This window comes from Arachis ipaensis, chromosome B05 (assembly GCF_000816755.2).
Source record: "Arachis ipaensis cultivar K30076 chromosome B05, Araip1.1, whole genome shotgun sequence".
Classification (NCBI taxonomy): Eukaryota; Viridiplantae; Streptophyta; class Magnoliopsida; order Fabales; family Fabaceae; genus Arachis; species Arachis ipaensis.
Genome location: NC_029789.2, coordinates 145,961,858 through 145,972,360, shown reverse-complemented (window position 1 = coordinate 145,972,360; position 10,503 = coordinate 145,961,858). Strand labels below are relative to the sequence as shown.

The 10,503-nt window shown below is 33.4% G+C and overlaps 2 protein-coding genes and 1 pseudogene across 2 annotated transcripts; all 3 read left to right on the top strand.

Annotated features, from left to right (window-relative positions):
- Positions 1,308 to 3,711, top strand: LOC107644759 (molybdenum cofactor sulfurase-like). Its single transcript, XM_016348684.2, has one exon. The coding sequence runs from the start codon at positions 1,539 to 1,541 to the stop codon at positions 3,480 to 3,482; it is 1,944 nt and encodes a 647-aa protein (XP_016204170.1). The 5' UTR covers positions 1,308 to 1,538; the 3' UTR covers positions 3,483 to 3,711.
- LOC107644758 (hydroxymethylglutaryl-CoA synthase) lies at positions 4,599 to 8,947 on the top strand. Its single transcript, XM_016348682.2, has 12 exons — positions 4,599 to 4,913; positions 5,017 to 5,123; positions 5,567 to 5,699; positions 6,003 to 6,146; positions 6,675 to 6,833; positions 7,014 to 7,087; positions 7,170 to 7,245; positions 7,338 to 7,393; positions 7,493 to 7,580; positions 7,675 to 7,815; positions 7,936 to 8,085; positions 8,550 to 8,947. The coding sequence occupies exons 1-12, from the start codon at positions 4,839 to 4,841 to the stop codon at positions 8,721 to 8,723; spliced, it is 1,377 nt and encodes a 458-aa protein (XP_016204168.1). The 5' UTR covers positions 4,599 to 4,838; the 3' UTR covers positions 8,724 to 8,947.
- LOC107642210 overlaps positions 9,782 to 10,503 on the top strand; it is a 4,539-nt pseudogene continuing 3,817 nt past the window's right edge.

Genomic DNA, 10,503 nt, shown 5'->3' with positions numbered 1-10,503 from the left:
TTTAGCAAATATTTTCAATTAGTGCTACAACAAGTATAATTGTTTGCGAAATATAGAAATACAGAACCATTAGATAGACATAAATTTGTTTGGAGAAAACTTCGCCTAATTTTCTGTCAGCAAAGATATACAATTTAATCTAGAAGTGAGATTAGCGTTATCATTCATAGTGGTAAAACAAATACGGAGCGACTCAGATAAAGATACCTAAAAAAAATCTTTTTTTAAAGATATTTTTTAATAATTAAAATTTAACACATATAATTAATTAGACGGTGCTATTTTTGTTATAATTAGGTTAGACAAATTAATTTGACCAAAAAAATAATGAATCAAAATAATTATATTTTTAATAGAGAGCTACTTAGATAAAGACACCTAAAACGTCTTTTTTTAAAGATGCTTTTTAATAATTAAAATTTAACATATATAATCGATTAGACTTTAGACGGTGCTATTTTTGTTATAATTAAGCCAGACAAATTAATTTGACCAAAAAAATAATAAATCAAATCTTAAACTAGTCTAAATTAATATTATTTTTCATAAAAAATAACTACAATATCTTTATTATAGAAAATGATTAAAATACTTCTATTATATATATTAATTTTAATAATCCTAAATTCTAGCTCTTCTCTTTCGTCATAGGGTTAGGATTTAGAGTTTTCGATATATATATATAATAGGAATATTTTAGTCATTTTTTATAATAAGGGTATTGTAGTCATCTTTTATAAAAAAAATAATATTAATTTACACCGTTCAAAATTTGATTCATTATTTTTTCGGTCAAATTAATTTATTTGAACTAATTTTGACAAAAATAACACACGATTTAATTAATTATATGTGTTAAATTTTAATTACTAAAAAATATCTTTAAAAAAAAAAAGACTTTTCAGACATCTTTATCTGAGTAGCTCCCAAACATAAAATAGTAGAATCGAGACAGGAGGCTACGAATTTTTTGGTTCTGGGTTAGTAGGGATTTAAATAGAATGTGGGAGATATATGAAAGATTCTATCTGAATATGATCCATATTACGTTCTTAATGAGCCGACATGCACAGTAAAAAAATTCTTGGACCAACCACAATTTTAGACTTAATTTGAGAGCTGGACCGTAACACAACTGAACAACCACGATAAAAAAAACAAGAAGTTATAGGGATGAGATTGATTGGCCTGTGGCAATTTCAATTGGAAATAGTATGAATAATTAATTAAGAGGTCAACATTTGGAAGGTATACTATTATGGAAGACAAGGTCCAAATTGAACAGCATGACCTTTTCAATAGGACCACACTCATTGCCGTATTCAGCCACCTCAAATCTGAATCCAAATACATAAACCAGTACACACACTTTTCTGTTCTTTTCTGTTTGTGCTTTTCCATTTGTGCCGGTTGCCATACAACACCTAAGAATCTCATGGCACAAGAAAATATCAACTTACTATATATATAAAGTAAAGTAGAATTGTTTATGATTGCACAGAAAGGAGAAAGAAAAACTAAAAAGAAAAGAAAAAAATATGGAGAGGCTTGGCCAAAACCAAAATGAGGCCTCTCAGTGTTGCTGTCCAACCCCATTTTTCAACTCATCAGCAGCATCACCAAACATCAACAACAGAACCAAAATCAGAAACAGTTCTTCTGAATGTCGCCACAACTTTGTAGCAACAACTTCATCTTCCATCTTTCCAAACACAAACTTCACAAACCATGAGTCACTTCCTTCTCTTCATGAATCATTCAATGAATTCAACAAAGTTTACCCTCAGTATTCTGAGACTGAACTTGTTGACCATGTTAGAGCACAAGAGTATCACCATCTCAGCAACCACACTTGCCTTGATTACATTGGTGTTGGCCTATTCTCCCATTCTCAACTCCAACAACAACAACAACAACAACGTTATCATGGGGATGCATCAAAATCACAACTTGCTTCAACTTCAACTTCAACTTCAAATCAATATCCTGGAATTCCATTCTTCAGCCTATCCTCCAAGACTGGGAATCTGAAAACACTATTGATCCATGGTGGACAAGAGTCAGAATTTGAGTCTGCAATGAGGAAAAGAATCATGAATTTCCTCAACATATCTGAAACTGATTATTACATGGTTTTCACAGCAAACAGAACCTCAGCTTTCAAGCTTGTTGCAGATTCATACCAGTTCCAATCTTCCAGGAAGCTTCTCACAGTTTATGACTATGAGAGTGAAGCTGTTGGAAACATGATTAGTGCCTCAGAGAAGAGAGGTGCAAGGGCTATTTCAGCTGAATTCTCATGGCCAAGGTTCAGGATTCAGACAACAAAATTGAGGAAAATCATTGTGGGCAAGAGGAAGAATAAGAAGAAAAAGAAGGGTCTTTTTGTCTTTCCACTTCACTCAAGGGTAACAGGAACAAGGTACCCTTATCTTTGGATGAGTGTAGCACAAGAAAATGGTTGGCATGTGTTGGTTGATGCATGCGCATTGGGGCCAAAGGACATGGACTCTTTTGGCCTCTCTCTCTTTCTCCCTGATTTCTTAATCTGCTCTTTCTATAAGGTCTATGGTGAGAATCCTTCTGGTTTTGGTTGCCTTTTCGTCAAGAAATCCGCTATTTCGAGCATGGAAGCTACTTCTTCTGCAGGAATTGTGAACCTTGTGCCACAAAATCAGATACATCTATCCGAGGATTCTTCTGGCACTGACTTAGAACTTGAACAAAAAACTATATATAGCACACAAGAAGAACAAGGAGAAGAAGAAGAAGAAGAATTATCCTCGATGAGATCATTCTCTGGTCCTAGACAAGCCACAGAATCTGGAAAAGATGAAGAAGAGGCACAATCTCATCGAGGTTCTGAAATTGAGGAGGCTAATCTCAAGAAGAAGAGTGTTGCTCAAGGAAGTGAAAATGGAGGGTTTGAGATTGAATGCAGGGGTTTGGATCAGGTGGATTCTCTGGGATCAATACTGATTAGCACTCGGGCGAGGTACTTGATAAACTGGTTGGTGAACTCAATGGTGAAGCTTAAGCATCCACACACAGAAGAGTTTCCACTGGTGAAGATATATGGTCCAAGAGTGAAGTTTGATAGAGGAGCAGCTTTGGCATTCAATGTGTTTGACTGGAAAGGTGAAAAAGTTGAGCCTGTTCTTGTTCAGAAACTTGCTGATAGAAGCAACATTTCAATCGGTTATGGATTCCTGCATCATATTTGGTTTGCAGATAAGTATGCAGAAGATAAAGGAAGAGTTCTTCAGAGCAAAAAAGAAGGGAAAGGCAATAATAATAAGAAGAAGAAAGATAGAGATAGTGAAGTTGGAATAAGTGTGGTTACTGCTGCATTAGGATTCTTGGCTAGTTTTGAAGATGTATATAGGCTTTGGGCTTTTGTTGCAAGGTTTCTTGATGCAGATTTTGTGGAAAAGGAGAGGTGGAGATACACTGCTCTCAATCAGAAAACAATTGAAGTTTGATTATTCATTTCAACCAATTAAATTTCATTTATTGTTAGTTGTTCATTATTGTTCTTGATTTGTTTATCTTGTAAGTGCCTATCTAGAGTGTGACTTTGGATGAAGGTTATTTCATGTATATGGAAATTTGATTTGATTCTCCAAGGAAAAAGGAGATGATTTCAGCAACTATATAGATAATTATTCACTCTGTGAAATGCAAAAGAAAAAAAAGTATTTGTTTCAGGAAGCTCCTTTACTCTATAGTGCACATATTACAAAAAGAAAATTAATACAAATAATAATATTATTAAACAAAAGTAAACAAATGCTTGAACAAGACAGTGTTACTATTTTATTTAACATGGGAAGATGTTATTTTATTCAAGAATCAAGGTATGTCAAGGGAACAATATTTTACTTACTAATGAAGATACTCCCAACCTAAGCTCTGTGTTAACTTTGAGTTTGCATCACTCTATTATTGTTGGTCCAATCTATCCTATTCCTATGTAGCTATCTATGGACCATGATAAGCCAAAAGGACAAAGACAAAGACAATAAACATGTCTTCATCATGGAATTTTCAAACTACACATTAATAGCTTCTTAATTTTCTTATCCTCTACCTAAATTTCTGAAAAGAACATAAAACAAATTCTAATTAGCTCATTTTAGTTAATTCGGCTATAAATGCAATAAAAGCTCTTTAGGTGAATAATCTTGTAGTCAAATTTTTTATTAAGTAGTCATTAAGTCTAGTATCTAAAAATTTAATTTTAATGCATTGTCAAAAAAAAATAATTTTATAAATACATCTAATTAGATAACGTCAAATTGATAAAAATAATTATATTTTAAATTGATCATATAAATAATTATTTAAAAAATAAATATACAAGATGTTTTAGTGTTTTACACGGTTAATTTATCAAAATTAAATTCTATTTAAAGATCAATTAATGATGATCAATCATTTGAACCAATTAAATAGTAATGATTAAGAAATCTAATTTCACCCACAGATAAGAATGACAATAGTAATTAATGGGTAATAATGAACCCCTCATTCAACTCAAAGACCCATCAAAATTTCCACATAAGGAGGGGTTAGTTGGGAAGAGGCACAAAATCTACCACACAAAACAGAGCGCCAAAGAAAAATGGCATCAGCTGAACAGGGCAACTTCCAAGTCAGCATCTTTTTTGATTCAATAAGCCACCATTTACTCTTTCTCTTTCTTTCTTCCATCACACTTACAAGTTACAACTTTCCACTTGCACCACCTACTCCTCCTTCTCCTCCACCTCCTCCGTCTTCTTCTTCTTCTTCTTCTTCTGATCTTCAACAAGTGAGAAAAAATCTACCCTTTTTCCATGGCTTCTTCGCACCCAAAAAATGTGGGAATCCTTGCTATGGACATCTACTTTCCTCCCACATGCGTGAAACAGGTATGTCTGATTGTGATTGTGATTGTGTTTTGTTGCTATTTCGTGATAAAGTTGAGATTTTTAACGGTTTTGATTTGTGGGGTGTTGCGTGATTCTGATGCAGGAAGCTTTGGAGGCTCACGATGGGGCCAGCAAAGGGAAATACACTATTGGGCTTGGACAAGATTGCTTGGCATTCTGCACTGAGGTTGAAGATGTTATCTCTATGAGGTCACTTACCAATTTTTCATTGCCATATCCCATTTATCAATCCTATTTATCATTAGATTTGAATTTCTTTAATAGTTTGGTTACAGCATAATATGTTGTCCTGAGATTCTAAAGAGAAAAGAAATTTTATTTACTTGGAATTTCTTTTATATATATTGAGGTGTCTGTGTCGAATAATACATAATTAGGAGAATTCTATTAAGAGAAATCAATAACAAATTTAACATGTTTAGGATGATAATATTTGATATGCATAAACATAGATGAGTGAAAATTAAGTATTTGTGCATCATAAGGGGGTGCCGTTTATTTCAGCTTTGATAGTTGATCAATGCTGCTTTGTGAACCTGTATGATGGAGCTGCAATGGCTTGGCTTACAGTGATTTTATTTTATTTTCTAATGTTATTCTTTTTGCTTTTGTTTTGGGCTGTTGAACTGCAGCTTGACAGCTGTATCCTCGCTTCTTAAAAAGTATAAGATTGATCCGAAACAAATTGGACGCATGGAAGTTGGTAGTGAAACTGTCATTGACAAAAGCAAATCCATTAAGACCTTCCTGATGCAACTCTTTGAGGTATCTCTATCTCATTCTCTGTTTTGGTTTTGAGTGTTGACCATAGGAAACAAACAGCATACCGATGGGGACTCACTTTAAAAGATTGTAGATCTTTCTGCTTATAATATTAACTTATGTTGAATTTTACAAACATAGAAGCTTGTAGCAGCATTCCCTATGGCCCTATCCCCTACCACTTTTGTCCCAATTATTGTTTTCTGAAATATAGATGAGTCAAAATTCAAGGATAAAAAGGAAGGAAATATATCTGTATGTGCTTATGTGATTCCTGCATCTTATATTAACTCATGTAACAATCAGGAGAGTGGTAATACTGACATCGAAGGTGTTGATTCAACAAATGCATGCTATGGTGGAACAGCAGCTCTGTTCAATTGCGTGAATTGGGTGGAGAGTAGTTCATGGGATGGTCGCTATGGACTTGTCATATGTGCAGATAGCGCGGTATGAACTCGAATCTATTTCATGGAAATCCAAGCACTTGTCACTTGTGACTAGTATTTTTTAGAAATCAACAATTACTTTACATATATCAAATGATAACTAACTTGAAGAATAACGTGGTTGTGAAAGAACTTAAAATTACAGAAATTCCTAGCTAATGCAAGTTAGATGTGGTATTTCTGATCTTGCGATTTCCTAGAATCACCATTTTAGGTTTGAGTTGGTTGTGAAATTTCTGTGGCACAGCCTCAACTTATAATTCAATTCTATAATCTGCATGTTTATAAGTGAATTTCACCATCTTTTGCTCATTGATGGTACAAAATTAACTTCACAGGACAATGTTTTAGGAAGGCAGTATGTAGCAGATTTCTTATTTAAAAATGTCTTCATGTCTCAACATTTGTTAAAAAATTCTTACTACTATTTTAATCCTGTTACTTTCTCCTCAAACAATGAATCAAATGCTCGATTGCACATCTATATACACCATCGAACAATTATGACAGTTATGAACTTTATGTTCAGGTCTACGCTGAAGGACCTGCACGTCCTACCGGAGGAGCAGCTGCTATTGCCATACTTGTGGGGCCAGATGCTCCTATTGCTTTTGAAAGCAAGTTCAGAGGCAGTCACATGGCTCATGCCTATGACTTTTACAAGCCAAATCTTGCAAGTGAATACCCAGTAATGCTCTGTCATTACCTCTGAATTTTTGTGCAGATATTTAGATAGGTTTAGATTTAGCCTCTGATTTATGCCAATTACTTGTTACTCGTGGGTGCTTCTTGATTTGTTCGGTATATATATTGAATAAAGCATAGACTAGTTATGACCTTGCTACCCTTTTGGTTTGGCCTGCTATAGGTTGTTGATGGAAAACTCTCGCAGAATTGTTATCTCATGGCACTTGATTCTTGCTACAAGGTTTTCTGTGAGAAGTAAGCATGGACTGAACTTGAAAGCTTTTTCAACTTTTCTCCTTTTGGTTTTGGTTCTCCTAACATCTTCTTCCATGTTTAGATTCGAAAAGTTGGAGGGGAAGCCCTTTTCAATGGCAGAGGCTGATTACTTTGTGTTTCATTCTCCATATAACAAGGTAATGCAGGCTTTATGTTTTTTCGATATTTATGACATGAATAGACAATGATTACCTATAATGTTTCTCTATGTAACTTGTTCTTCTTGCAGCTTGTCCAAAAAAGCTTTGGTCGGCTGTACTACGATGACTTCCTGAGAAATCCCAGGTTTCAGTGAACCATAAAAGACTCTATGGTTATAAATAGATGTTTTCAACTTCCAATTTATAACTATTTTGTTCTTTTCATTTTCTTCATGCTATACAGTTTTGTTGATGAAGCTGCCAGAACATCCTTGGAACCTTATAAATCACTATCGGGTGACGAAAGCTACAATAGTCGTGATCTTGAAAAGGTAGCTAATTTCATCGAGTATGAGTGTCGTTAATTGACGAAAACATTATCATAAATTGAACTCCGGTTGGTTTGTGATCATTGTGATTCTACAGGCAAACCAGCAAGCCTCGAAAAAGATATATGACACGAAGGTGCAGCCCAGCACGTTAATACCGAAAGAAGTTGGTAACATGTACACTGCATCTCTTTATGCAGCATTTGCATCACTCCTTCACAATGAGAACAGCTCACTGGTAAGGTTTTTCACCCTTAATAGTTCCATTCTTTCTTTGTTCTTCCTAGAGCATCTTTTATGAGGTGAATGGCTGATCCCAAATGACTGATTATTTTCTTTATATTTTTTTTAAATGTAGATTGGTAAACGTGTAGTTATGTTCTCATATGGAAGTGGTTTAACGGCTACAATGTTCTCCTTCAAGATTCAAGAAGGTCAAGGCCCCTTTACTTTGTCCAACATTGTAACATTGATGGATGTGGCTGGCAAGTTGAAGCAGAGAGTTGAGGTATGCTGTCTTTAACAATTTGATTAATCAATCTCTCATGATCATTTTACATTAAACCTGACATTCATAGAGCTTTGCACTTAACCATTACATTTCAATAACAATATTGTATGAATCATTATAAAGTTGCTCTAAGCATCTCATGTTAACAACAGATGTCCAAAAAGTTTGTAAATAAAGAAATCAGATCAAACTCCTCTGAAGTGAGAAAGTAATTGTTTAGTTACTCTTAAATTAAGATAGAGGCTCACATATGATGGAAGTTATAAATACGTACCATTTCGGTGCGCAAGGCACGACGAATGTACAAAAAAACTTCTCTTTTGTTATATCATTATTGAGATTGAAAGCATATGCATTTAGGCAAGCTACCCATGTACCTAAATTACTTCATGTTTTGACTATGATCCTTTTATACAACATGCAACTAAAATACTAAACTAGAATATATGTATTTGTTTCAGTTTCCTCCTGAAAAATTTGTTGAAACAATGAAGCTGATGGAACACCGATATGGGGCAAAGGACTATGTGACAAGCGGTGACTGTAGCAACTTACCTGCAGGCACCTTCTATCTTACCAAAGTTGATTCCATGTACCGGAGATTTTATGCCAGAAAGGACACTACCAGCACATGACATGATTTTTTAGTTAATCATCACTTATATATTCAAATATTTATACTTCATTTTTTTTCTTTCTTTCTTGATTCAACTTCTGTATTTGATCCCTTGAGCTTATTTATCTAATTTGTTTATAAAAAATGTTTTCATTTCTTTTTGGGGTAAGTTTGTACTTTGCACACAAAATCACTTTGTTGATTTGTCAATTAATTTTAAGCTCAGCTCTCTAATAATGCAAATAGAAGAGTATATTTCTTAATGCAAAAAGGTCCATAACCATATATCATATGATCATACATTAGTAGCTTTATTTCCAAATAAATGTGTAATAATTACAAATATAAAAGTAGTCGATATATATTTTTAATCAAAGATCTTCAGTTTATATCTAATATAGTAAAATGTATAATTTATTTTATAAATTATGCATCAAATTTCTTGTATTCCAATTATATATTATAGATTTAGATGTACAGATTTAAATATTATTTCCTACTCTTAGACACCAACTACGATAGTCTTCTTTCTTTTTTCGTTTTTGAAAAAAAAAATCTCTATCTATGCACAACACATGATTCTTCAATAATTATTTGTGGAGAACTATGATGATTGAATTGAACAATCCCTTTCTTAGTTTGTTTTTATTTCTTTCTAGTTATCATTAGATAAGATAAAAGTAACCTTTCTAAGAAACATAGCAATATAATATTGGACTCCACGCTCTCATCCATCATCACCAACTTTACAACTTGATAGGCATAAACCAATAGAACAATATTAATTATTAATCATCGATCAATAAGAATATATTATGCAACTTTAATGGTATATATATCCCTAAATATTGTAGTAGCTATCAAATAAATTGCTTTGTATATTGGCCAAGAAATATATATGTGTTATGTGTTTAGTAGGTAGTGAATTGAATATACTTGATTCTAAAGCAGAACAAGAAGTAGAGTCAAATATAAATTGCACGTATACACTAATTTTCCAATCTTGAGTTGCTTCAAAGCACATTATTATTAATTCTCAGATAATCACCTAATCTTATTGAGTTTGTTAGTACCGACTAAATTTTCATTCTAGCTATATATACACTACAAATTTTGTTCCAATTTTCATCAAATCACTTGAAACAAGAAGCATGAAATTTCCAATAATAGTTCTTCTCTTGTTGACACTATCAACAACACTATTGAAAGCAGAACTTGATGCTAAGTATTATGAGAAAACATGTCCACAAATAGAGGACATAATTTCAGAGACGGTTCAAAGTGCTTCTAAGCAAGACCCTAAAGTGCCAGCACGTATCTTGAGGATGTTCTTCCATGACTGTTTCATAAGGGTATGCATGTGTATATATAAAAATGGATAATGTATGTACATATTACTATATCTTAGTAGCTTTTTTTTCATATATATATATATGGTTATGATTATAGGGATGTGATGCATCAATATTGTTGGATTCAACTCACACAAACAAAGCTGAGAAAGATGGGCCTCCAAATCTGTCGGTTCACTCATTCTATGTAATTGATGATGCAAAAGCCAAGCTTGAGAAAGCTTGCCCTCACATTGTTTCTTGTGCCGATATAATCGCTATTGCAGCTAGAGATGTTGTAACCTTGGTACTCTAATCCCTTTCTACTAAACATTCTGAAATCAATTAAATGTTGTTGGGTAGTTTTATCAAACTATATAAATTCAGGGACGGATCCAGAGGACAAATATAGGCCTTGGCTCCTCTAATTTTTTTGAACAAAATTAACAACTTTAAGTAGATAAAGTT

Coding starts and splice junctions, on each gene's coding strand:
- LOC107644758 (XM_016348682.2), top strand. CDS start 4,839: ATGGCTTCTTCGCACCCAAAAAATGTGGGAATCCTTGCTATGGACATC. Junction 5,124..5,566: donor GAAGATGTTATCTCTATGAG/GTCACTTACCAA, acceptor GTTGAACTGCAG/CTTGACAGCTGTATCCTCGC. Junction 7,088..7,169: donor TACAAGGTTTTCTGTGAGAA/GTAAGCATGGAC, acceptor TTCCATGTTTAG/ATTCGAAAAGTTGGAGGGGA.
- LOC107644759 (XM_016348684.2), top strand. CDS start 1,539: ATGGAGAGGCTTGGCCAAAACCAAAATGAGGCCTCTCAGTGTTGCTGT.